Raw genomic sequence first — 26,289 nt, 5'->3', positions numbered from 1 at the left:
GAGAATTACTGGGACGTTGTGTTATGGATGAGCAATACACGAGTTCTTCCAGAGCAATTCCCCAGGCAAACCAGGGACTCTGTCTGCTCACCTGGGAAAAACCTCGTCCCTGCCTCCCCAGTGGGATGTGCTCAGATAGTAGAAATCCCATTTTTTCTATGCTAAGTCCCAGGGCAGGAGCCTGCAGTGCAGACTCTGCCCAAACAACCCACACTGAAAGTTGGCTCCCTTTCCCTGTGGGCACTGTGGGTTTTCCTACCAGTGCAATGCCCTGGCACTGCTCCACGGTGCTCTGTGACTCACAGTTCGCGTGTGTTGTTTGAAATGCCCCATGTCTGGGGTGTGCTGGGTGGGCAACCCACTGTGCCTTCAGATGTGTGGGCTGGAACATCCCCTTGGAATGCCTGGCAAAGGGGCCCAGACGTGGTGCCCTTTCCTGGAAGGCAGGTGCTTTGCTCCAGTGTGGGGAGGTGGAGAATCGTAGAGCAGAAGCATAGAATATCCTGAGCTGGAAGGGACCCACAAAAATCATCCTAGTCCAGCTCCTGGCCCAGCACAGGACCAACCAGAAGCTCACAGGTGGCTCCTCCCTGCTCCCCCTGCTCTGGCAGGGATGCTGGGTTTGGTCCCCTGCCTGCTGGCTGCCTGCAGAACACTTTGCTTAGACAATGAGGTAGCAGAGGTGCATTTTCTTGGCAGGGAAGAGGCAGCTGGGTTCTCTCTGTGGTTGCATGTGCCAGAGAGAATGGCTGCCCCACTGCTCTGGGCAGGATGGGATTTGTGTGCCGGCTGATGCTCATTCAGGGGTTTGGCTGATCTCTGGGCTTTCCTGCCTTTCCTTACCTTCGCAGGGAGCAAGAATTAACCTGGCAACTCTTGCTTTGCTTCTCAGATCAGCTTAGTGTAAACAAGGGATAGAATGTGAAACGGGAATATGAGCCTTATTGACAGGCCTGATTAACAGCTGACAGGGGGAGCAAAACGGGGATAATTTCTTCTCGTGTGCAACAAACTTCCACAACAATTGTCCTCCTCCTTCTCCAGATCCACATTACCAATTGGAACAGTTGGGTGGGATGTGCCAGACAAATACCCGCTCCATTTGCACTGCCAGGTTAGGATGAGTGTAACTTCGACTGGAGTGAGTGGAGTTACTGGGATGATGCAGTGTGTGGTTTAAAGATGATCTCGTGCTTAAGAGGGTCATTCTTGTATTATCTGTGTGTGCTGACAACAATGCAGATCTCATTCAATATTTCCCGGTAGAAAAACATTTACCTTCAATTACAGATAGCCTCATCATTGCTCTCTTTTTAGTCCAGGTTTCTGAAGGAGCAATGCCCATGCATTCAGGGTGTCCGTCTGTCTGTCAGTTCTGCTGTCCTGGCTCTCCCCAATCCCTGCAGCTTTTAAATCAGGTGGTGAGGTTGTGCTGGATCTGTCTGACATCCCAAACAGGTTTTGTACCTGATGAGGAGCAGACCCTGATTGACAACACCAGAATGGTTGCCAGAGGTGGGATTTTCCAACCAGAGTCCTCCTATGGATGTAAATAACTTACCTGGAGTTTCTGTCACTTAACATAGGAAACTTAGGTAGAATTCCAGAGTTTGGACACCTATAAGCATTTGTCTCCTGACTCACTCTTTTGTCAGCCATCTCTGGCAATAATGATGGCTGTCAGTGCCTGTAGAAAAAGTGATGGAATGTGGCTTGATGTAACTGGAGCAGGTTAATGTGGGGCCGCAACAATGCAGAGATGCTGGGCAGCATCCCTTCGCTCCTGCCTGCTCTCCTGGTCTGTCCCAGTTCAACAAATAAGTGAAGACACCTAGGCTCTGATCCTGCTGAGTGGCACAGGACCAGCACAAAGTGGCAGTCACGAGGAGCCGCATGTTGTTTCCTGACTCAGAATCTTCAGCTGCAGGAAAAACGTTGACTCCTCTGGAGGCCAGGAGCAGGAGATCCAAGTGCCCTTCTGCTCTTGAGTGCATGGATAAAACCCCACTCAAACACAACCCTAAATCCTCTGCAAGTGTAACTGAGGAGACTGTAGCTTCTCCAGAGGTTTTGCAGTATATCCTGTATGAGGATCCAGTATGTCCAGTGTACCCAGTGCATGTATATCCTGGCTGTGGGTGTCTGTGCCCATCTGAGCAGGATGTCAGCCATTTCCCACTTTGTCTCCACAATTCCTACCTGCCCTCCTGGCTCTGAAACCAGCTGCAGACCTTGGTTGCCAGAGAGGAGATTTGGGGATTGTTGGGGGGGCATTTTGCCTGTTCTCAGGGGTGTGTCAGTCCCTGCTCCGGGCTGCCCCTTCCTGTGGGCAGTGAGCCCTGGGATGGCGTAGCCGCCTCCGTGAATGGCCTTGGCCAACTCCTGCGATCTCCATGTCTTCTCTGAAAAATGGGGAGAACCATGTCAACATGCGTGTCCCAGCTGGAGGACTCGGGAGGATTCAGCCCTGTCTCCAGTTGGCTCTACACATCCCATATGCTGCCGCCGCCTCTCCTCTCCAGCGCCAGACAGAGCGATCTCCTCTCCCTCGGTGTGGTGGGTGGCCGTGGTGATGGGGAATGCTTAACGAGTGGATTCTCTTCTCAACTCTGCAGCGGGCTGTACTTTCCTTGCCGTGACCAGAAAGTCGGGATAAAGCTCCCTCACAAGGGGAGTGAGCAGGGGATTAAAGCCCTGAGTGGGGAGTGGGGTGCGGGTGCTGCGAGGAGGATAACCCCGGGCAGCAGGGGCAGCGCTTGGCTGGGCTGGGGGCTTTGGTTTCAGTGGGAAGGGGACTTATCCTGCATGTGGAAGGCAGAGTGAGAAACTACTGCCCTTTGAACGTCAGCAAAAGCCCCAGCCCATTGCTGAGCGTGGAGCCATGTGCTGGCTCTGCAGATCCGGAGTCCTGCAGCGCTGGGGGCGAGGGTGACCGACCAGGGCAGGAGGGCAGGGGGTGCCCGGGCTGCTGGGCGACTGCAGGGACCCTCCCCAAGTTTGTATAGGTCCCCCCTCCCTCCCCTCTGCTCTCCTCCCCTCCCCTCCTGCAGAGTTTCAAAGCACGGCAAAGGAAAAAAAAAGGATATCCCCCTCCCCTCAAATCCCTCAGTCCGTGACTGAAATAAATAAGCACAATCCCAGGTAGTGAGGAGGCTGCTAGTAACGTGCTCCTGACAGGCACGGGATTGCCGGGCTGAGGGATGGCTGACTGAAAGCTCCGGGCTAGGGTGGGGGTGGGGGGCTTCTTTTTTTTCCTGCCAGCTCTCGCCAGGCAGTAGGGATTTTTTTTCCTTCCCCTCCCTGATAATAAGGACATCATCAGAAGCAAGATGCAGTGGCTAAGGGATGGAACAGGAATGGTGAGTTCAGGTAGCTATGTCTTTCTCTTTTCCTCTTATTGCAGTACTTTGACAGGGAAATGAACCTCCGTCCTATCTCCTGACTCCTCCTTTACTCCCTGTCCTTGAAACCATTGATCGCTCTGTAGCCATTTTATGGACTCTGCATTCCCAAACTGCTGAGCAAAAGAAGAAATTAAAAGAGAGGAACGAGGGTGGGCACGCATTGGGGCGTGGGAGGGGGAGCGGCGCTCGGCGGGGCTGGAGAGGGGGTTTCGGTAGGGTGAACCGGGGGGACTATGGGGGAAGCAGAGGGTTTTCCCGGTTCCCGAAGATGGGCTGTGTGGTGTGCGAGCCGGGGGAGAGACTGGGAGGAGTGCCGGCACAAGGATGCTGGCTGGCGGCAGCCGCCGGGACCTGTCAGATCTGCCCCTCCGCCGGATGATGAGTTGCGGTGCGGGGGGAGCCGAATGTGCTGCTGAGCTGGAGAGTCCCTGCCTGCGCTTGCATCAGGCTGTCACACTCCTCGGGAGTGGAGAGGCTTCAGGAAAGCCGGTTAAACACTGACAGCTCTGCTCAATGAGACAAAATCCTGCCGATTTGCAGATGCCCTCGCTGAGCCCGGAGTGCGGCTCGTAGGGGCTGTGTGTGCCGGGGGGGAAGCGGGGAAGTTCCCCCAGCTCAGCAGGGTCCCTCTGCCTCATTCAGAAACTTCCCCGTGAAGCGATGCGGTTGTTATTGAGATCCTCCTCCCCCCCGTCTCTCCCTCCTTGCACAGCTTGGCTTTGCAACGGCAATTTCCCTCTGTGCTGGGCTGGGCTTTGCAGGTGGTTTGGGGTTTTGCCCTTCCCTGGGCGTTCTCCCTCCTGCGGGGAGCCTCGGGGCATCCCTGCGGGCTGCTCCCGGTGTCTGGCTGGCTCGGGCCGAGCAGGCTCTGGCGTCACCTGGCTCAGCCCCCGCATTCCGGCTCCGCGGGGGCACCGGCAGATGCCGCTGGCAGCGAGGAGGCTTTTGGAGCCAGCGCAGGGATCACTGCCCGCGCTCTCCTGGTGCCCAGCCACCAGCTCTGTGCCGCCCTTGTGCGGCTCCTTCTGCCCTTCAGCCCCTCTCGGATACTCGCACAAATTGGGGCGGAGTGCTTTGTGCTCCTGGTGTGATGCGGATGTAGGCAGCAGCCTGCATTAGGTTCCACATTTGTTTAGGTCCTGTTTAAGGTTTGTCTACCACCCCGCAGCGATTTGGGGGGTTTGCTGCCACCTCCCACCCTCTGAGCATCCCGAGGGGGCGGGATTTCTTCCCTGTGCCCCCTGGACCCGCTCGCAGCCCGAGGAGCACTTTGCCGCTCTCCGCCGGTGTCCAAGCAACGCAAATCGCCGTTTGCCGGTTTACGTTGTCAGAGATAAGTACGGTGCAGAAAAGTGGTGCTGGCAAGCTGGACGTGGCTCTTGCATCCTTTTTCCTCTCCTCCCAGGTGACTGCTGAGCTCGGGTGGGGAGGGACTGGATGTGGTGCAGGACAAACTGCTTTTTTAATTGACACAGCATAAGACTTGACACTTTCTCACCCTCTCACCTTCCCAGCTTCCTTCCTTGCTGCCGGCGGCCAGGGAGACTGTTATTTTGTTCTCATTAGTCTAATCTTTGCCTTCTCTTTGAGAGGAATTATAGGGGTTGCTGGATAGCCTGTAATATGTGATATTTTTGGGGAAAATAAAACTCCAGTGATTGATTTTGAAGAGGGAGTTTCCCAGTATCGCCTGTCTCAAAAGGGAAAAACAAAAGAGAGAACTGTGGTTTCTTTATTTGATACAGCAGTTTAACAGCCTCAGCAGTATTTGGAGATATTCCACATATCTTCAGGTATCTAGAAATAAAAAATTATTACAAACCAGCAAAGTAGAACTGACCCTAATAAGATAAATCCAGCAGGGATCTTTGCAGTCCCCTGTGAGTGAGGAGCCTATTTCCCTGGGGATGGGTGGCTGTGGTCCAACGGGTTCAGTGGGCTCCTGCCCTTGGAATCCCAGGGATGCTGGGAGTGCTCTCTTGGCTGTGCTGTGGAGCCAAGGTCCTGCCGATGGTTGGGCCCTCCAAATTCTGCTCTTCTGGCAAGACAAGGCATGTTAGTCCAGATGTCCTGGCCAAGTGCCAGTACAGATAGTGATAGTCCCTGTAATGCAGATTTTGCCTGCTGCCCCCATTGGTAAGTTACTTTAATTTTTAGCACTTCAGATGTGGATCGTATTGGTGTGTGCTGCTAAACAAACGAGTTGTTCCAAACCAGAAGGAGCTGCATTTCAGCAAGTCAGTGGGAATATTATTATCTCAGCCTGCTGATTAAACTGTGCTACAGAATTGTCGAATGGCTCTGTTGACTCCTGAGTGAAGGCTGGCTGCCCTGTTCTCACTGCCTTCCATGCCGTGGAGAACCTCAGCCTTTCACCCAGAGCATCACTGGACCAATTTTCATGAACACTGAGCCCCTGTTAGGGTTTTTCAGCTGTCTTTTTTACTCTGATAATGTTTTCTGTGCACCTACTAAAGAACAGCAATATACATTTATTTTGGCCATCATCTCTCGACTTGGTTCTGCTCAGGCATGTTGGTCAAAACCTGGATTTTAGACTGATTTCTCCCAAGTTCTGCACAGCATTGATTTATTCAGAGTGCTGTTTTCTGTTCTCAGCTTGGGTTAAAGACTCAGACCCACTTCCCTTCAGAGTTACTCATCTTTAGAAAGCCTGTCACTAATGTTTTCCAAGTGATAGAAGCTTTTGTTCTCATGGCAGGTGGCTCTTTATTTCTAAATCAGCCCCTTAAACCTCACTATTATTCCATAATATTAAGCTGTCGGGGCTTGTTTTTTTCCTCCTTTGCATGTGCTGCTTCCCATTTTTTAAACAATTAATCTTTTGCCAATTATGCTGGCATCCCACGGGGATGCTTTACATGCTTCATTGGTACCAAGTTGCTAAACTCTCTGGTATCTGTTTCTAACCCAGAAAGATGAAACTAATTGTCATTGGTAGTGATGAGGATCAATCTACACCTCTGACTGGTGTGTGAGGATGATGATTATTTGGTTTGGGATTCTTCAGAGAGTATTGATCCAGCATGGTAATCAAATGTTGGATTAAATCAGGCCTTTTCTGGGATAGCTTTTTGTCTGCCAAGGGCACAGTTTTTTCCCAGGCCTTTGACTGTATTACAAGTGTGAATCTTTGTCATGGTTTGAGATAGCCCCAAAATCCTAATTCCCTAGTCTAAGCCCCCTCCTACATCCCAACCTAACGTGAGATGGGTTTTCCAGACAAAACATGCCAGACTCAAAGTGGGGGAAAGGGAATATATTACAATGACTGTACAAATAAATATCATAATACATTATACACATGATCACAATATCTCTACCATGACATATAGTATTTACAATGATCAGATCTCTTCTCCCCTCCAAATAAAAGTCCAGGAGGGAAAGAAGGACAGATCCCTTCCACATTTAGGGCAGCAGCTCCTCTTCTGTCTTCCATGCAGCAGTAACTGGGTTGTTGTAGCTGGATCTCTTTTCAATACACCCAAGGGGGTCTCCAAGCCCCTTGGCTCTCCTTCGGTCCAAGCGAAGGCCTCACCTGTGGACTGCCAGCAGGGACCAGACTCGCGTCACCACAGGTATATCGCGAAATGCAGGGGCATCTTTGTGAAAGTCCCTTCCTCAGGGGGTTCAAATTCCCCTTTGCAGAGCTCCGTCTCTGTCTCCAGGCAGCGGGGGGGGGCGAAGCCCTCCTCCACATTCCTTTGGCTGTCCCGGTCCAGCTTCAGGACCCCTTGAGCTTCTCAACTCCTCTCTCTCTCCAGTGCTGCATGTCTAAAACTCTTCTCCTTAATAGGAGTCCATGTCCTCCTTTCCTGGAGGTCTCAAAGGAGTTTGGGGGGCGGGTATCAGTTCTTACCCCAAGACTCTGTAGCTCTGCTGCTGGCTCTCTCTTGGCTCTCTGTCTCCTTCCAGGAGTTCTCTCTGTGTGCTGCATGCCGTTTGCTGTTTGGTTCAGTTCTTATCTGTCCTGGCTCTCTGCCACCATTTCTCTGGTCAGTACCAGCTGCTGCTCTGCGCCCATGGAGAAATCATCTCCCGGCATAACTACAGATACTTAGTCCAGTCTAACACTGTTCCAAGTCTTTGCAGTCCCCTCCCAGCCAGGGGCTGGGAGGCCCCAGAGGCCCCGAGGGGCTCAGAGCCCCTTCCTCGTGGCTCTACAACATGGCCACCACTTCTAACAATCAAAGTACAACTCATCTCTTCCGGTGCTTGTGATATGTTTGCATTTTTTGCAGGAGCGCAGATTGGACAAATCTCAAGTGTTACCACCCCTGGGGGTTACCACTTCTCAGCCTCTGGGGGAAAAACCAAGGTCCAAACCACCACAATCTTCTTTGGTATTTCCTCACGTAGAGTCTCCTTCTGGGCTTAGTATTGTGCCTGTGACAGTCCAAGTGAGTGCAGCCATTACCTTCCATAGGTACAGTCCCAGTCTTTTCTCTTTTTCAGGCATATACAGTCATGTTTTTCCCTAGGCTGCTATGCCAGTTGTTCAAATACTTAAAATCAAGCTGTGCTTGATATTTTCCATTTGTCTCCTAAACAAAAAGTAGGCTCTTGTAAATCATCACAGCTTAAAAGTGTGGTGATAAGGAATTCAGTGAATCAAAGGGCCAAACACTGCAAGTGGTGGAGATATCCACGAACAGGGCAGGTCAGCAGCCAGGATCTTGCTTACATTTTTCCTTACTGATCCTTCTCCACTTGTCAGTCTGCAGATCACAGGATATTGAAAGTACAAAGACTCTCTGCGCTCTGTAATCCTGAAAAGCTCAATGTGAAGTCAGGAACAGAGAAGAGGAAAAAAGCAGTTTTGGTTTGACTTTCATTTTTGAAAGTTTGGATAAACAAATGCAGTTGGTGGAGAGAAGCCAGGCCGGGATGGGATGGAAGAAGGATCTTGCAGTATCCAGGCATTAGGGAAAATGGGAGTGAAGAGGCCCAGAGCTCTCAGAGTCCTGCAGAGATCAAAGGGAACAGGGAGCACTCAGCTCCAGTGAAGCTCCCAGGAAGCCCAGTGACGTGCTGAGCAGTTTGGGTGTCCTGCAGAGGATGCTGTCAGGTCCAGCCGCTCCTCACCCTGGGACCTCAGCAGGGAGGGCTTTTTCCACAGCAGAGCGGCTTATTGGAGGTTTGTTCCTGTTCACCCTGGAATCTGCTGTCACTGGAGATTGATACTTGGGTTGACTGAGCTCTGCAGGTGCTGGAGAATTCCGTGTGTGCTGCAGTGCCACGGAGCTCCCAGAGCCTGAAGCCCATCCTACCAAATGCATGTTTTTGTGAGATTTTTCTTACTCACAAAGTACCTGTTCAGTTTTTCATCTCACTCACAGTTTGGGGCTCCTTTAATCTTTCAGTTATAGCCTCTGACTAGTGCTACTATAAGAGTATATGATAAATGGCCTGGTTAAGAAAGAGTTGACATTGTGGTAAACAAAAATATTTGGATAAACCCCTGAAATATGCTGAGGATTGCCCTTGTGTCAGTCCCACGTGTGGCTAGGGGGAGACCTGGCTTTGGTCCCGTGGCTCTGTGCCCCTGTTCCTACCTGCTGGATATTGGACATGCCAATAACTTCTCTGTCTCCTGAGACATGTCTTCATGATGCATCAGGGATGTCTGGAAAACCCTGTGAGAGCAGTGATGGGAGGGTGCCATGTGGAACATCGAGCAGGCTGTGCTCGCTGGGAAACTACACGCGCCACGTGGTCACCATGTCCATCTGTCCCTCCTGCTCAGGCTTTCAGTGTTTGAGCACCACGGGCTTTGTAAACCACAGTTCTAACTGCTGAGAACCTGATTTCCTTTATATCTAGTCAAACGGTTTTTCTTTTTTTAAACACTTCTTGAAAAATCTCTGAAATGCTTCAAGCTGACATCTTAATGTATTTATGACATTAGCTGCTTCTGCTCCAGAATGGTTGCTCTGAATCTCTTTGAGCCTGGCTGTTATTTTGAACATGACTAATTCCCTGAGTGACTAAGCTCTTAGATAATAGGAAAAATTCATCAAGTTATCTCAGTCTCCAGTAGTTTCTATTGTTATGAAAAGATGACTTACGAAAAAAAGAATAAATAAAGATGCTTATTATGTAATGTGGGCAGGGAGGGGAGGGATGAGGATTGTTAGGGAATGGCTGGAGTGTCGTATCTCAGTGTGTCATATCTGGGAGCCAATTTCAGGCTGTGAAATCTCCAACTTAGTCTGGTAGGAGGGGATGGGTGAGAAGTAGAGAATTCTTGTCCGGAGTTCTCGTCACTCCCCCTGAACCCAGGGAGCTGTGTCAGTGTACAGAAGTGCCTGTTCTGTGGGGATCCCAACCTCTGTCTCCCCATGCTGCAGAATTACTTGGAGGTAACCCAGGATAATGTTGGGCTTGCAGTAAATGGCACCACACCTTCTGTGCCACAGTTGTTTCCAGGCAGCAGCCGAAGCCCCCAAAACTCCTGCAGTGCCGTGTTTTGGGGCGCACAGCAAACCTCAGCTCTATCCCACTGGATTTACATGTTGTCCTTGCTGATGAATGATGCAGAAGTGCAGTTTGTGCTTCTGGGAGAAGCCAGTTCCACCCCAGGCTCCTTCCTGTGGTCGCTGTGTGTGGCTGTGTCCCACAGCAGAGGGGTTTATTTGTGTGATCCCACACAGCCGGGGTCCCCTTGGCTCTCTGCACTCACACAGCGTCAGGAGCAGTGGGGAGGGCAGAGCTGCCTGTTCCTGGAAGGCAGCAGCCTCTGCTCCCTCTCACTGTGAGCAATCCTGCTGGGCCAGGGTGGACCAGGGAATGAAACCCTACTGGCGTCATTTGGAGAAAGGAAAAAAAAATGAAAGAAAAAAGCTAAAAACTTCTTTTTCCTTTTTAATGCTTATATTGCTGATAAAAACGAGCGTTTCATGTACTATTCATACACCTACTGCTATCCATCTGGAATTCCTACTTCATTAGCTTGGCTTGCATCGTTTCCTTCATTAAAAGAGTGCCAGATTCAATAGGCTCTTCCCTCTTCTTTTTTTGGGAGGCAGAGAGAGGGGGAGAAAATGATTTCTATGAAGCAAATCTAATTCTCTGGGTTAATTTGTATGAAGAACATGAGACCCCTGGGTCAGCTTCTTAATGAGATAGTTTTTTCTTTACTCAGTGTCTTGATGAGGAGAAACCCAGGGAAGCTGGAGCCAAGTGTCACAGGAGGGGTGTGGGGAGGGCTCTTTTCATCCTCATTCCCGTATTCCAAGCAGGGCTGTGGCTCCTGCTCCTGTGCCATGGCTCTCACTGAGTCAGGGGCTGTGCCTGGCTCAGCCTGCCTGATATGTACATGGTGGGGGATTCCAGATTCCCCCAGAGTGAGCTCAGGGTCACAGGGCAGCAGTGAAGCATTGAATAACAAGCATCAGGACTTGGAAATCCAAGAGCCTCTGTCTTTTCCTGGTGCCCTGGGGCAGGGCCTGACTCAGCCTTGCCCACAAGCAGAGATGATGGTGACCTGTTCAAGGGGAGCATCCTGTTGCAGGAGAGCTGCTCCTTAACCCACACCTTCTGCAGGACCAGGCAATAAAGGCACAAAGCAAAACCAAAACTTCTCCTCTTCCTCTGGTTTCTCTCTGGTTCCTGACGTTGCTGTTTGGTGTGTGCATCATGGATCACACTGTTCCTCTTCTGCCCAACACCTCGCACTACTATTGCCAGACCTCCACAAGCTTGGGCAGAGGGAAATACTCTGTTAGATGGCCTTTTTTACTGCATAGGAATTGTGGTGCCTTGGATTTCAAAGGACCTTCCTGTGTTGTGGCAAAGCTGAAATGCACCCTTTGATATTCATGACGAAGAGTTTCTCTGTGCCTGTGCAGCTGAATTTCTCAGGGACCCCTCTGGGGACACTGACCCTGGATTTAGTAGGGGTTTGTTGTAGTTTCTAGAGGGTGACAAATTTTTTTTCCCATTTACCACTTTGTCCAGCCATGTGTTGATATGAAGATTCTGCTATTTAATGTCAGAAGTGAGAGCAGGAGCACTGGAGCTCCTGTCAGTGCTTGGAGGGAGCACTTATATTCCCCCAAGAAAGGGATTTGGCTTGGATTTTTCTGCAGTTTGGGCTTTGCCTTCTTTGCTTTGTTTCCAGGGTCAACTGCGAGCCCAGAAGCCTGAGAAGTAAAATTAAGGAGTAAAGTTCTGTGTGTTCTTTTATGCCAGTGGGATTTTTTTGTTGCAGACAAGGACATCTTAAGTAAGGCTGAAATGAGCATCTGAATTGGATAGGTCCTTTTGAACTGAACTTTCTCAGCCCCTCAAGTCTTTCTCTGTGACCAGGGTAATTGGTGTTACCACATCAGGTTTCTGCTGGATTTGAGGGGTTTTTCTTTTCTTTTTCAACATTGGGAATCTGAGGATGCTTCTAGAGTACAGTCTGGGGTATGGAGCAGATGCAAGGAGAAGAGAAAGCACTTGCAACACAATTGCCAGGGGCAGGAGATTTTAGTCTGTCTTAATGCTTTAAGTTCAAATAAACTTAAAAATAGAAGATGTGTTGTTCTCACTGCAATCCAGAGAAGCACAATGGACACAACCCCCCCCCAGACAGACTCTCAGGGCTGTTTCAGCATGGTTTAAATAGTGTTACAAGAGCTCTGAGCACTGATTCCATTGGGACATCACTCCTTGTAGCACAGCCCAAGCTGGTGCAACCCTGCAGGTGAGGGCAGGATGTTGGCAGGGACACAGTGAGCTGTCCTAGAATGCAGGTGACAACTGGCCAGGGTGCTCTGGAAGAAGCATCTGGGCACCTCATAAGACAACAGTGACAAGGCTTTGGTTATATCTCCCCCCTCCCCGCAACACTCAACTGCTTTAGTTCTTCACCTGAAGGAAGAGCAACATCTGCTCAGGTGCTGGCTCTGTTTGGAGGAGGAACCAGGATTAACTGAGGTCTTCAGATGTGACTGTAACCAGCCTTGGTTAGTATCTGACATTGCCTCATCCCGGGAAGTGTCCAAAGCCAGACTGGATGGCCTTGGAGCAACCTGGTCTAGTGGAAGGTGTCCTTGCCCATGGACCAAGATGAGCTTTAAGCTCCTTTCTAAGACAATCCATTCTGGGATTCTGTGATGATTCTGTGTCACTACTGCCTTACATTCAAAGACCTGTTCATCTGGCACATGGTTACTTTTCGAGAGGGTTGTTAACTGGGGCTGGTGCACTAGTACATCACAACCCCCCTGGCTTGGTTGGTGTCTGGCTGTTAGCATGAAATGAAACTGTTATAAATAAATCAGTCTCTACACTGGGGACATAATTCTGTTGTGTATCACTTCTTGTTTTCTGAGATAAAATTAATAAAATTAGAACTGGTGAAGAATGGGAAAGGGTTCACCTATGACAACTTGCCTGAGCTCCATGTGTCTCTAAATGGTGTGTCTTCCAAGGGTCAAGCTGTGGAGGTCAATGTGATGCTTCCCACCTTTTGGTGAAATCCTCGTTTTTCTTTTTCATGGAATACTTAGAGCAGTGACAGGGAAATGCTCAGGTCTGTCCCCGTGGCCTTTGAGCTCTTGGCCAGGTGGTCATGCAGGTTAAGCCATGTGGCAAACTCAACCTCTGGCAGTGCCCTGTGTTCCCCAAATAGAAGTGGGCTTAGAAAATTAACTTATTCTCTTTGCCAGCACTCCCAGCCTTGCTACTCCCAGCTTGCTTAAGGGGTCTTGCTCTGCTCTCTCCCACATCCACCTTCTCTCCCATTTCACTGCTTTGCTGGCTCTCAACTCAGCCTTTTCTTAGGCAGTTTAGAAGGAGGAAGTTATTGGAAAAAGTTGCAAGTTCATGGACAGTGAGGAAGCTTTCCATTTGAGGGATGGAGTGGACAGGCAAGGAACTGGGGTGACTGGAAAGGTAATTTTTAACCACGAAAATCCAATCCCTGAGTCCAAGTCTTTACAGATATTCCTCCCATTTTGGAGTTTGGGTAAGGAATTTTAGGCATTTGGAACTTTTTAAAGCTTCCCAGGAAGCCATTCCATAAACATACAAGATTATGGAGATTCTGGCAAAGGATGGAGAAGGGGGCTCTGTCAGACTCACTGTGAAGAGAAGGGAAAAAGAGGCAACTCCCAGCTTAAGGAAATCCTCCTTTTTGGAAGCAGCAAATCATAATCTCACTGGTCTTTAATCTCTCAACCCCCCAGCTTAATTCCTGCCTAGATTTAGAAATAAACCAATTTAATTTGATGGTCTTCTCATAATCTCTAATGGAGCCCAGCACTCACACCCCCATCGGTGTCACAGCCGCAGTCCATGAGCGCCCAGCACAGGAGACTGGGAATGGAGGAGCCTGTCTGCTGCCCACATATCCCTGAGTACTGTTGCTGTCTGTTCCTTTTTGGGGGCAGTATTAATTCAAATTAAAAGTTTAAACTTCCTTCATGTTGCCATATAGGTCTGGGGTGAGGCTTTTGCTCCAAGAGGGAACATAAACAAGCCGATGCAGTTCTGGACTGATGATTGATGGCAGCTGTTTTCCCCATGTCCACGGGTTTCATCTGTCCAGACCCACTCAGAATCATGAACCACCCTGTGATTTGTTTGAAATTCTCCCAAATTCACCAAGAGACTTGGCCAAGTGATGGGCAGAGTTGGGGTCCTCATGCCAAATCCCAGAGCTTGGCCACACCACTTCCTACAGCGGCATGCTTGGAATACTCTGGATCTTCATTGAGTTGCTCATTTTTGCAGTTAATGGAAGGTGGAGCTGACATGTTGGGAAAACATAGATGCCTCTGCATGTCCAAAACTGAAGGTTGTTTATCTGCGCAGGAACTGAAGCCCTGGACTGCCACATGCCCCTGGACTGCCCTGCCAGATCATGTAGCTGTCATTGGGAGTGGGATACAGGACCTGTGAGCATTCCAGTTGAAAATCCTGGCTGCTGAGTTAGAGCTGTATTTATTGAGCTGGAAGGAGTGGGATGTGCTAATTGCCGGAGACATCCATTGGAGGGAGACGTGGTCACAAGGCTGAGCCCGATGTGTTACGCTCGGAAGGATTTGGCATCATCTGCTTCATAGGCTTGCCCCAAAATTACCATATTGTAATTAATGTTAGTGGAGGGCCCCTCTAATCTGTCTGTTATTTGGGTGTCCAGAATGCGCTATCCCTACATATTTGTCTATCAGATTTGTGATTTATGCTTACATAGAGATGTGCGGGTGTGATGTGTGAGTGGGAGCCGTGCCTCCTCCCCGATCGCTATCCCGCTGGAGAGGTGCTGAAGTTAAAATCTCCTTTCTCTTACAGCAGAGCCCTCGCTCAACTTGCATTACAAATTGTGCTCCCCAAATCTCCTGTAGTGTCAGGGCGTGTGCTGTACTGTGAGGGACGTGGTGTTTTGTATAACTAGTACAGATCTTATCATCTCGTTCCTCGGTTTCACTCTGTGCAGGAGGTTAGACTAAACTTCCCAAAAGCATTACATGAAGGTAAACTCTGCGGTGGTTTTATATAAACCCCTGCTGTGTAGGTGTTCTTTTTCAGAGAGGCTTCTAAGAGACGGTATCATCCACTTTTGTAGTAAAATTAACATTTAGTGCACGCAGGAGGCATAGGAAATTATATAAAGCAGCAAGTACTATTGGGAATACTGTGAATATCATTTAAATAGAAGCTTCTCTGCAGTAAATCTGTTTGTGCTGCTCACTCTCAGTGGTTGTTACACACATAGCTTCCACTGGAGCCCAGTATCTGTACCTGTGTGAGGTGAGGCACCTGGTGCTTTCCTGCCTGATCTGCTGGGGTGTTTGCTCTGGAGTGTGACCTGGGGAGCAGGGATGCTGTGGTTGGAGCAGCCCCCCAGCCCCTGCAGGCAGGAGCCCAGCACTGAGCTCGCCCTCACCTGCAGCTGCTCGCGATGCTCAGGCTGTACTGGGGAGGGGGTTTTGGGGACCCCCCGCCCGCGGCTGGCAGACGGCCCCAGGAGGGGCTGGCTTTGTAAAGCCTGTCTTTAGCATCTCTGCCCTCCCCTGCGCTGTGAGTGGCTCAGCTCGTGCGGAGGGACTGCCCGAGCCCTGCCTGGCAGTGCTCGCAATGAAACCCTCCCTTTCAGTTACGGAAGTAGCTTGTGAGCATGTGTGATCGCTGCACCTTTGTTCTGGATATTTCTTAGGCCTCTGTGCTCGTACCTGCCCCGATTCTGCTCCCCTGGCTGTGTGCAAAGGCTCAGAGGAGTCTGCCTTGGAACTGCACTGGTCGCCTCCCGTTCTGGGCAATGAGAGGACACACAGAGCAAAGGACGGGCTGTATCTGCAGAGGGTCTGCAAGCCCTCAGGGCTGTGTGGATCAGTAGAACAACTCCACTGGGCTTCTTCTAACAGTAAGGCTGAGCCTGAGCTGGGTTCCAGACCCAGGCTCCCTCTGCTCTCATCACAGTTTAGAGGAAAACATTAACTGGCTGTAAAGATGCCTCTAAATCTGGGCTGGTTGTATGTTTTGGAGAGGTCACTTATTTCTGAGACAGAAACTGGAATTTTCTGGATGTTAGGGTGAGTTCAGGTTTGGGTTTCGGAAAATTGCATGTATTGTTTTGGGAAAGGATGGTAGCAATAGTAAATATTCCATATCTGTTACATGTTGTAACTAAATGATCTCCAGAGTCCCTTCCAACGCAAACCATTCTGTGATTCTCTGTTTGCTATTCTGGTTAGTCTAAAATTGCATCAGACAGAGTGACTGTCCTAAAACTGGATACTTGATAGGGAATGCAGGTCTGGAAGCTGGTGACCTGGATACAGCCTGGCACATGTGCTAACGGGGCAGCTTTAAAGTAGCTTCTTTGTAAATATGCAGGTGAAAAAAAACCTTTCACTGTCCTCCTGAATAAGAAACTCTCTACTTGAACAGAGCAGGGGGCTCAGGTGCTCGAGACAACCTCTGGCTGGTACTTCTCCCATAAAATAAAAAAGAGAGGAGAAGAAACCATCTGATGGAACCAAAGTGTTCTTATTGCCACTGTGCTCAACACAACTCACCTTCACCATCTGTGAACACATCATGGCCCACGTGTGCTACAGAGCTGGTCAGAGAAGAGGAGAATGGGGCTGAGGAGTGTAGGTCTTGCACAGGTCTGAGTGGAGGCCAAGGAGGGAGGCTCCATGGAGGCCCAGTCCTCGCCCACATGACACGCTCTCCCTCCATGGTGTTTGAGGTGGATATAGGAGCCTCCTCCTTTTAAGTGAGCCCTCCGGCAACCCAACTAGCAAAGGAAATAAAATAAAGCTAAGCCTTGCAGTGAACAGATGGATTTAGTGTTGGTTTGAGTGGTGAGGTGGGGTATGAGGATAACCTCCCTGTCCCTTCCCCGAATGCTGGTGCCCTGGAAGGACAGGCTGCCTCTCGTTGGAGCCGACCCCATTCCCTGTCCACGTTTAAACATTAAAGTCCTTCCAGACTTTAGTTTGCTGCTGGAGAACAAGTTCAGTGGCTGTTTGGTGCGCATTGGCCCCGTGTTTGTGTGCGAAGTGCCAGGGAGTTGGGAGGCACAGGTTTCCTGGAAGGTGCTGTGCTCAGCCCCCGGCTGCACATTTTAGTGCTTTATGCATATGCATTGGCAGCATTTCTATATTTGTCTTTGTCTGGAAAATCATTTGCTTTTTCCAGCTGAGTGTATCTGTTTTGTGTGTATTGTGATGCCTCTCCAAGGTAACTGCTGGTGCTGGGATCTAAGATTGAGGTTTGGGATAGCACCTGGCACCTGGACTATAAACCCTGAGTGTGTGTGTGATTGTAATGTAGGAATGAGCTTTTCTGGCTGCTGTAGAAGGAATAAAGATCCTCCATCTGTCCTCCCCCCTTTTATAGATCTCTGAATTCAGTTTAACTCTTAGCGTGGAGATACCCAGTGCAGTGCTGAGGGGAGAGACTGTATGGATTTGTGATGGGGTGATGTGCGTAGTACTGTTCTGGAGCACAGGCCCTGTGAGGAGAGGCTGAGGGAGCTGGGGGGGCTAAGCCTGGAGAAGAGGAGGCTCAGGGGAGACCTTCTCACTTTCTACAGCTCCCTGACAGGAGGTTGTAGCTGGGTGATTCAGTCTCTTCTCCCAGGCAACCAGCAGTAGGACAAGAGGGCACAGACTTAAGCTGCACCAGGGGAGGTTTAGGTTAGATATTAGGAAGAAATTCTTTACAGAGAGTGTGATTGGGAATTGGAATGGGCTGCCCAGGGAGGTGGTGGAGTCACCATCCCTGGAGTTGTTTAAGGGCAGACTGGATGTGGCATCAGTGCCATGGTCTAGGTGACAAGGTGGGGTTGGATCACAGGTTGGACTCAATGATCTCAGAGGTCTTTTCCAGCCTGGTTGACTCTGAGATTCAGTGATTCTGTACAGAGCTAAAACGTGATTCCCCCTACCAAATTCCCGCATTTCAGGCTCACACTGAATTTCCAGGTTACCAAGGGTTGCCTATTTGTTACATTGGCTGCTTTTCTCCCCGCTCTCGCTCCCCTCCCCGCTCTGAGCAGGCTCCCAGCAGCTCGGGTGTTCAAGTTTCCCATCGGAAGCTCGGCGCAGGCGGTGCGGCCGCGGCCCCGCCGTAAAGAGGCGGCGAGGAGCGGGCTGTGCGCGGCACGGGAAGCTGGGTGCGCCTTCCCGGAGCTCCGCATCGGCCCCGCGCGGCGCTGCCCGCCCGCAGCGCAGGGCAGAGACAGAGACATGTCTGCGTGGCGCTCGCTGGCACGGCAGGCGGAAGCCTCGCGTATTTATGGAGCCAGCGCTTCCTCCTGCGTTTGAGTGACAGCCAGGATCCCTTCGCTGCCTGGTCACTGGAGCTGATTAGTATGCGCCAGGGTCCGCCTCGCTCCGAGGGATGCAGCCGCAGCCGCTCGCGGAGCTGTCACACTCACACGGGCGCCGTATCTGCACTGGCTTGAATTAAAAAGCCAGCCAGCCAGCGAGAGAGAGACCGGGAGAGACAGGGGGGACGAGACAGACAGAGAAGCTTGCAGACAGCGTTCGCTCTTTTCCTAAAGGAAGGATTTTTACATCCCAAGTGCTCACTGGTTGTGATGATGCTTCACTTAGCGGGCTCAGAATGAGCTAGAGACAGCAGATAGGGGAGAAATTAAGGCAGAGCACAAAGCATTACGAGCCAAAACAAAACCAGGAACAGTTTTCTCCTCTATTCTAGCATGGTGGATGTATGGACAGTCTTACAGAGCAGAGGTTGACTTCTCCAAATCTGCCAGCCCCACACCTCGAACACTACAGTGTTCTGCATTGCACCATGACCTTGGATGTCCAAACGGTGGTCGTTTTTGCAGTGATTGTGGTGCTATTGCTTGTGAATGTCATACTCATGTTCTTCCTGGGCACTCGTTAAATGGATTTTTTCTCCTGAGCTGTTGGGGGCTACTACTACCACTAGCAATTCAACAAGAGAGCACGAGCGGGAGAGAGAGAGAGAGAAAGACGAGAGAGAGAGAAAGAGAGAGAGAGATTTCTTACTGAGGGGGGAAACGCGTTGAGCTTCAACATGGCCTCGCTGTGATATGTATGACGTTGGTATATTATCTCTCCCTAAATCTTTTGTCATGTCTTGTCTTTTAAGTATGCCTGTAAGTGTAGCTGCTTTTGCCTGGGTTTTAAATGTGATAAATAATAATAGTGATCCATTCTGCTCTGGTGCTGTGCTGGTGAGATAGGGCTCTACTTATTTAGGTAGAAGCAGAGTGGAAATATCTGTCTGTGGTGAGCAATGGCTGTGTTGTTTTGCTTTCTTTGAAATAGAGGGTCAAGTTAATAATAAGTCATTTTGTGTGCAATTTCTAGCAAGCAGTTAATGTGCAATGTCTGTGAGAGTAACCGTGTAGGTGCCAGGTGAGAGAAACCGTGTAGGTGCCAGGTGAGAGATGGTGGTGTGTGCAATGGAATTGAGCTCTGGACATTTTTAAAGGGGGTGTGTGTGAGAAATCCTATTAAAGGATTAAATCTTTGCTAAAATAACATTCAGCCACAAAGAAAAAAAAAAAAAAGAGAAATTCTACTTACTGTATTTATCTGCGTTGCCTTGATGATCTGACTTGATTTCTCAGTATTCAGCCCCAAAGCCTCCAAATTCTACATCCACACTGATGTAACCCAACTCCTTTCTTTAAAGATGTGAGAGGGACCAAAACATAACCTGCTGGGTTTTTATTTTGGTTGTATGTGGTTTCTGTCTCTGCAAATTGGGAAGGAGGGATCAAAGGGGAAAAGGGGAATGCAAGCTGTGTTATTCTTTGCTAAAGCAACAGATACGGAAGGGTTGGATTTGGCTTTGATTTTCTAGAAATCTGATTTTGCCTTTCTTTTCTTTCATGTGTGACTGTATATATATGTATATATATATATTTATATATAATTTTTGGGAATGTATGTAAGAAAAATCTTTGAGCACCTCCAGGATAATGAGCTTTTGAGATGGGTTGTTGTGCGTGACTTTATTTACATTGATTTTTCTTGAAAATGAAGTGTTAAGTTGTATATTATAGGCTTGCTGGAGAGGTGTCCACTAGTTAGAGGTGCTTCTAGACCAAAATTGGAATGTTTACAGCTTGGAAGCAGGGCTGGCTGGAGGCTCCAGTGACAGCATGTGAAGTTTGGAGAGAATATGAAAGAGATGTCTGAAAAGAGTAATGTCTTTTCCTCTTGAAAATATGTCTCTGTACCATGCTTCTGTTAGAAGCGTTAAGGATTTTTTTCTATATATTACTTTCCCCTCCAGAAAAATCAGAATTTCTCAAAACAAACAAATAAAAAAAAATCAGTTTGAAAATGTTTTCATCTCTTGCTGATGATCACTGAAATTTTCCTGCCTTGATAATTTAACTAGTTTGTGCTAATTCCAGCTGTCTGTTATTTATCTGATGTCCTCTACTAATTGGGAGGAAAAAATAAATCATGTCACTGATCCATAAAGACAAAGCTGGAGCTAGTAGATGGAGATGTGGAGTTATTTCCCTGTGAGGGTCTGTCTGCTGTGAGTTAAATGCTGATCTGGGCTCGGGAGCCAATTGCTTTTTGGCTGGCTGGAAAATTGAGTTAAATCCTCCAAATTTGGCAATTTCAAAGTGGTTTTAGTTGTAAACAAAAGAGAAAAAAAAATTTCCCTGAGTCCTGGGGTGGTAACAACTGGCCCCCAAAGATGACCAGAAGTGTTCAGGGGCAGTAGCCCATTTTAATGGGGAAAAAAGCCAGGATCCAGGGATACAAGCCCAGGAAGATGCTCTGGTGCCTGCTGGCTCCATTTCCCCCTCTTCACTTGTAGCTGTCTGCAAGAGGTACCGGCTTCAAGCACTTCACAGGAGACTGAGTCAATCTTCTTTAAAAAAAAAACCAAAACAAATAAAATTGATGCTGAGGATGATTTGGGTCATTAAACAGCTCAAATTTGCTTTATTTGCCCTGTTAACCATCCTCTGTCATTAGTTTTATAGGTTGCAGAATCTCCTAGAAATGTAATAAATGAGCTGAGATCACCATGGAGAGGGAATCGATCAAACAGCAGCCAAAAACATCCTTTCAGGGGAACAGCTTTAAGTGACATAGGGATTTGAGGAGTAAGTTTGGAAAAATGAGAGAAACAAACCAACCCCAGAACTAACGAACGAGTTCCAATGGGCTGTGGCTGTGCCTGAATGTTTATTTTCTCAGGGCTGGCTCTCTGTGGCATGAAGGTTTACCTTTCAATATGATTTCTACAAGGAATGCTCCGTACCTGGTACAGTTTCCTAGTGCCCAGTGCATTCCTTGATCCAGAGCTTGTACTTGTGGGGAGATCTTTGGGAAGCGTGTGGATGTGCTGGGACTGCTGTGTCCAGTGGCTCATCCCTGCCAGCCCCTCTGGTTCCATCATGGAGTTGTGTGGGATCTGTGGGGTGCATGGGGAGGACGAGGGGCCGTGCATGCTCAGCTGCTGGGGAGGGATCGCTGCGAGACGAGTTTTTCCCGTTGTGGAACATGCTTGAGAGAATTAATTTATTACAACTTATTAATTCTATTACAACTTTTTGCCTTTTATTCTCCCAAAGGCTGGTGGAGTTAAAGAAGGAAAGTTAATGTAGAGCAATGTGAAAGTTGGGCGCAGCAAAACTTTGCTGTTGTAGCAGCACCGTTCCTGTCATTTCAGGCTTCCCGTTGGAATTTTGAGGGAAAGAGAGGAAATTAAAGAGCAAGCAAGGGCTGAGCTTGGTGCTTGTTTGGTTTGATCTCCGTTTCCCACCCCAGGCCTCAGTGACTACCTCCTCAAGTGGGCCTTGAGCCACGTGCCCCATCCCCACTGGGTGGTGTTGCCCCTGCAGCCTGGCGTTTCCCGGGGCTGCAGCGGAGCCTGGGAGCACTGGCTTTGCGGGAGCGAGGAGCCACTGAAACAACTCCGTCTTGCCATGCTTTTCAGGAGCAGCTCCGTCTGTGACATCCTGCGTTAGGAGCTTTTTGGGGTGACAGCAGTCCCAGTGGCTTGTGGTAGATCCCCCGTGCTCGTAAGTGACTGTGCTTGCAAAATTCAGGGTGTCATTTGCACGCTGTGAAACATCTCCATGCAGTGGAGCTTCCTTTCTCCCTGAGCTCTGTGGGACAAACCGGGTCATGCCCGTGGCTGGTCACAGTCGGGTTCCTGGAAGTAGTTTACCCCCGTGACTCCCCCTGGGTTTGTGAACACTGAGTTCTTCCCATTTGTGAGGATGCTCAAGCCCAGGGATGAGGAAGAAGGATCGTTCCCTTTAAGGAACCAAAGCACTGACCCTCTGGAAAATGCGGCCCCAAAGGAAAAAAAAAATAATTTGTCTGCAAATAGCATATTTATAATGCATAAAATCTCTTTCAGTGCTTGCTGCTGTGTGTTTGCTGAGACTGGGTGAGGGGAGACCTGCCTTGCTGTTTGTCTGCTTAAGCAGGATTCAGTGTTATTTGCCACAGGATTCATGAAAATGCCTCTGCCTGTATCATAGCAACCCTGTTTCCCACAGACCATAAAAAGTCCGTTCCTCCTGAACGGCAATCCACCGTCTTAAAGGTTCAAACACCCCCCTCACCACGGGGAAAGAGTGACGTGAGTGATGTCCCCCTCTTTGGGTGCTTCCCGGCAAGCTGACGTGTTGGGATGATCTCGACTGGTCCTGCCTGCACAGTGATTTTAATGCTCTTTCTTTAGGGCTGATAAAGGGCTTCATTTCGGGTTTCTAAAGGCTTCCTCCCCCACCCTGGATATTTCCCACCTCTGTGTTAAAACTCACATGACAAGTTAAAGGGGACGAGACCGCTCAGAGGTCTCTGACGCGATGGCTCTGCTGTGTCCTGCCATTTGGATTTTCCCCAGGATGGCAGCAGCACAGCACTTGCTTTGTAGTGAATGAAGATCTGCCCTGATCTGAGCCCTTCTGTGGGAATGCAGAGGTGCTTTCTCAGCCCATAGATGAGTGTTGTTAAGACCTGCATGTTCACCTGACTTCTGCCCCCATCTGTTTGCATAATGTGGTTATATTTCTTTTCGGATCAGGTATTCAGTACACAGCCCAGCTGCTGTGTATAATGTCTGAAGGAAAATTGCCAAAAATCCATGTAAGTTTGTTGGTGTTTGTGTTTTTGTGGTTTTTTTGGCTTTGTGGGTTTTTTTTTTGTTGGTTTTATTTTAATTTGTGACTAGAACTCCTCTCTGTATTGTCATTTCATTTCGTTGTGGTCCTTGGTTTGTGCGTTCAGGGAATGCTGGTTGTGCTCCGTGGTGCCTGGTGCATGTGTGTGTGTGCAATGCCGTGTTGTATCCATGTGCTCTGTGCTGTGATGATGCATCTCTGTCTGTCGGGGAGGGGGGTCCTGGATTTTGTATTTGCAATGTGTATTTTCTTAGCTGGGTGTGATAATTGTGTTCAATCCGTTTCTCCCAGTGAAATGCTGGCAGAGCTATTTTGGTAGAACACAGCGATTTGTCTCTTAGCTGCGGAGTCTCCAGTGACCAGAAGTTGGGAAGCTTGAGGAAAACTCCCACATGTTAATAGTTGTGTAAGAATTGGCCTGTTTGAAGAGAGTGCTTGTTCAGGGGTTACAGAAGATAATTCTGCCTGGTCCTGGCTTTGCCATTGACTTACTGTATGGCCTTGGGCACGTTCCTTTGTTGCCTTGTGCCTCCTCTTTCCCACATGGGGAAAAGGAACGTCATCTAGTACCGTGGAGCAGCCAAGACCAATGGACTCCTGTTTCTCCCCTTTCTGTGGTGGTGTTCTGGCTGGTTGGTGGGGGAATGGCAGGACAGGTGGGCAACGTGTGTGTGCCCACGTTGGCCCAGCCTAGCTGGATTTTGCCTGTTGGAGCTGTCGTAGACAGCAAACTGTAGTGATTGATGCTTCTCACTAAAAATAGATGCTCCTGGAGGAAGAGCTGCTGGAGGAACCATGATTTATTTTCTTTATTTCATTAGTTGTGGTTGGATTTCTTTCCTGAGTGGAAATGAGTTTTAATCTGCAAGTACCCACAGAGGGCCAGGTTGGCTCTAACCCTGCTGGCCTCCTCACCACCAAAGGGCCATGCAGCCTTCACTCCTTATTCCCAGTTTTCGTAGAGTATTACTCCCTTATTTTCAGATGGTGTGTTCACAACGGCATCTGAGCTCAGGGTAGGAAGCCCCCAGAGCTCTGCTGTTAATGAACACATTGGGCAGGCCTAAAAGCTTCACCACCTGAACTAAAGAGTTTTAGGGGGCGAAGGGAGCATGTGCAGGAAGGTATTTAAAGAAATAGGTCTGGATTTCAACCGACTCTGGTTTATCCCTACAGAAAATTTCATAGAAATGTGCTACTTTGAGAGCTACTCCTGCTGCCCTCACAGTGCCGGGAGGTTGGAGAGATGTGTGGTGAGACGAGTTTGTGGGACTGGGAGCAGGAGCAGCGCACAGGGGCTGTGGGGGAGGCAGGGCAGGCATGCCATGGTGTTTGCATTCTGGCTTGTACAGTTTTACCCAGAGCTTGCCGTGTGGCAGTGTCAGAGGGACAGGCTGGCGCTGGGGCCGTGGGCTGAGCTGCTCCAGTGTCGTGGGGGATCTGCCCTGGAGGATTTGGGAGCCCCCAGCATAGCAGGCACCGGGAGCAGCCCAGCGTGCCCGTGCCCATGTGAAGGGCCCATGTGATTCAGCGCCTGCCCCTTCCTTTGCATCAGCTGAGACATATATAACACAAGTATGGGCTGCTGGCAGCGAGCGCGGGGCTATTTTCGGCAGCAGCCGCGGCTGAGCGGGACTGGGGCCGCACTGCAAAGCGCTCTGCTCGGCCGGCCGGGTCCGGTCCAGGAGGTGCTGTCTCCCTCCGGGACCGCCCAGGGCGGGCAGGACGCAGAGCTCGACCCCCCCCCCCCGGTGCCGGGGACAGCCGGCAGCCCCGCCCGGGGGCCACGGCCACGAAGGCAGAGCAGTCACCCCATTGCCATGGCACAGGGTGAGGCAGCCTGGCCCTTTGTTTTCCCTTTTATTTTTTTTGGCTGAAGCCCAAAGTTGATTTCTAGACTGCTCATTGTTGTTTGATTACCTCCCTGCCCCAGCACAGCTCTGTGCTCTGGCGTCCTGTCCTTCTCTGGGAAAGCTGCTGTGCTGTCACCACCCTGCCCGGGCATGCCTGGGGGGACTGTGCTTTTGCCAGGGGGGAACTGAAGCTGGAGTGTCCTTCCCACTGCTCCTGGTGGGAAGGCAGCATGCCTGGCTATCCCATGGCCTCCCAAGGCAGTGGCTGCTGTCCCCAGCCCTGCTCCCCACCTGCCTCCTCTGGTGACCTCCCTGGAGTGATGGGGACGTGAGCATCTGGGCTGTGCCCTGTGCCACAGAACCCACAGCCTCACGGGCAGGCCCTAAAAATCCCTGCATGTTGCCAACTGGGTTTATTCACATCAGTTCCCTCTCCAGAGTTGGGATGTTTGCCCCGAAGTGTCTGTTTTCTAAGGGCTAAGCTGCTCCTGGTGCCAGTTTTTGGATTTTTAAGGCCCTACAAGGGAGCTCAGAGTGGTGAGAGTGGCTGCAGCTCACCCTGAAGGATTCCAGGAGAGGAATTGGCCAGACTCCGAGGGCTTTCAAAGCAACAAAGATCCGATCTGTGTTCAGAACTTTTTTCTTGTTATCGACAAAATGCAATATGGCCTCAGCTACGCAAGTAGAAATTGAGAGCAAACCCCTAAGGATCAGTCTTTTACCCCAATAAGCAGTGGGTTAATTTGCTGGGCATATCTGTAGAAAAGTTTAGTCAAGTAAAATTGTTCCGTTTGACAAAAGCATCAGGCTCTTGCTGGCATTATCAGAAAACAGATTTTTTCAAAGGATTTCTGTGGACCACATTCCCTTGCTATTTCTGTTGCTCCACTCCCCTGCATTATATTCAGGATATCTGACAAGGTTTGCTCAGTACGTCGTGCGCTGAAGTTTCTGTTCTCATACTAAATTTAGGGAAGGCTTGTTATCTGCAGTTCTTTCTTCCTGGCTTGATAAGGTGCTGATTAATTTAATGCAACTCTCTTTCCTTATCTAGTTGAGCTTCAGTCAGTTTTAGTACAATTTTGGAAAAGCGTGATCAATCCTTAATGTTTGTTTTTAAGCTTTATTCCAAAGCCTTTTAGGCAGGCTGGATGTTCTTTGGTCTTTTGTGAAGTTCTAGATGAATTTAGTTAAAAAGTAGCAATTACAGAACAGGTTTTGAATCCAGATGAAACGTTTTAAAGTTGTTGTGAAACAAGAAAGAGCATCCTTTAACTGGCAGTTGGCTCTGATGAGGTTTTAGGTGTTAAAATTGAATTGTCTTACCCTGGTGCTGTACATATGGAAAGCTGGATGAATAAGCCAGGGAATGTTAATAGTGCCCATGTATTGGGAT

At 49.4% G+C, this 26,289-nt stretch overlaps 1 protein-coding gene across 10 annotated transcripts in view; it reads left to right on the top strand.

The window, feature by feature from the left end:
* ARHGEF9 (Cdc42 guanine nucleotide exchange factor 9) overlaps positions 1-26,289 on the top strand; it is a 207,600-nt gene that overhangs the window by 76,368 nt on the left and 104,943 nt on the right. The window contains exons 1-3 of one of the 10 annotated variants that reach the window (XM_017817045.1): positions 18,129-18,959; positions 21,843-21,927; positions 22,944-23,005. The exons of 2 other annotated variants lie outside the window; for them this stretch is intronic. In XM_017817045.1, the coding sequence (XP_017672534.1) occupies positions 22,976-23,005 (30 nt within the window). In that variant the 5' untranslated portion in view covers positions 18,129-18,959; positions 21,843-21,927; positions 22,944-22,975. Of the gene's footprint in view, positions 1-3,154; positions 3,370-4,788; positions 4,810-18,128; positions 18,971-21,842; positions 21,928-22,943; positions 23,006-26,289 lie in introns of those variants that run through there. 7 more of the 10 variants (XM_017817055.1, XM_017817060.1, XM_017817088.1 and 4 more) reach the window with 7 other exon arrangements.

Source organism: Lepidothrix coronata, unplaced genomic scaffold (assembly GCF_001604755.1).
Source record: "Lepidothrix coronata isolate B3197 unplaced genomic scaffold, Lepidothrix_coronata-1.0 Scaffold2, whole genome shotgun sequence".
Lineage (NCBI taxonomy): Eukaryota > Metazoa > Chordata > Aves > Passeriformes > Pipridae > Lepidothrix > Lepidothrix coronata.
Note: the sequence above shows the minus strand (reverse complement) of the source record. Positions and strands in the feature narration are given on the sequence as shown.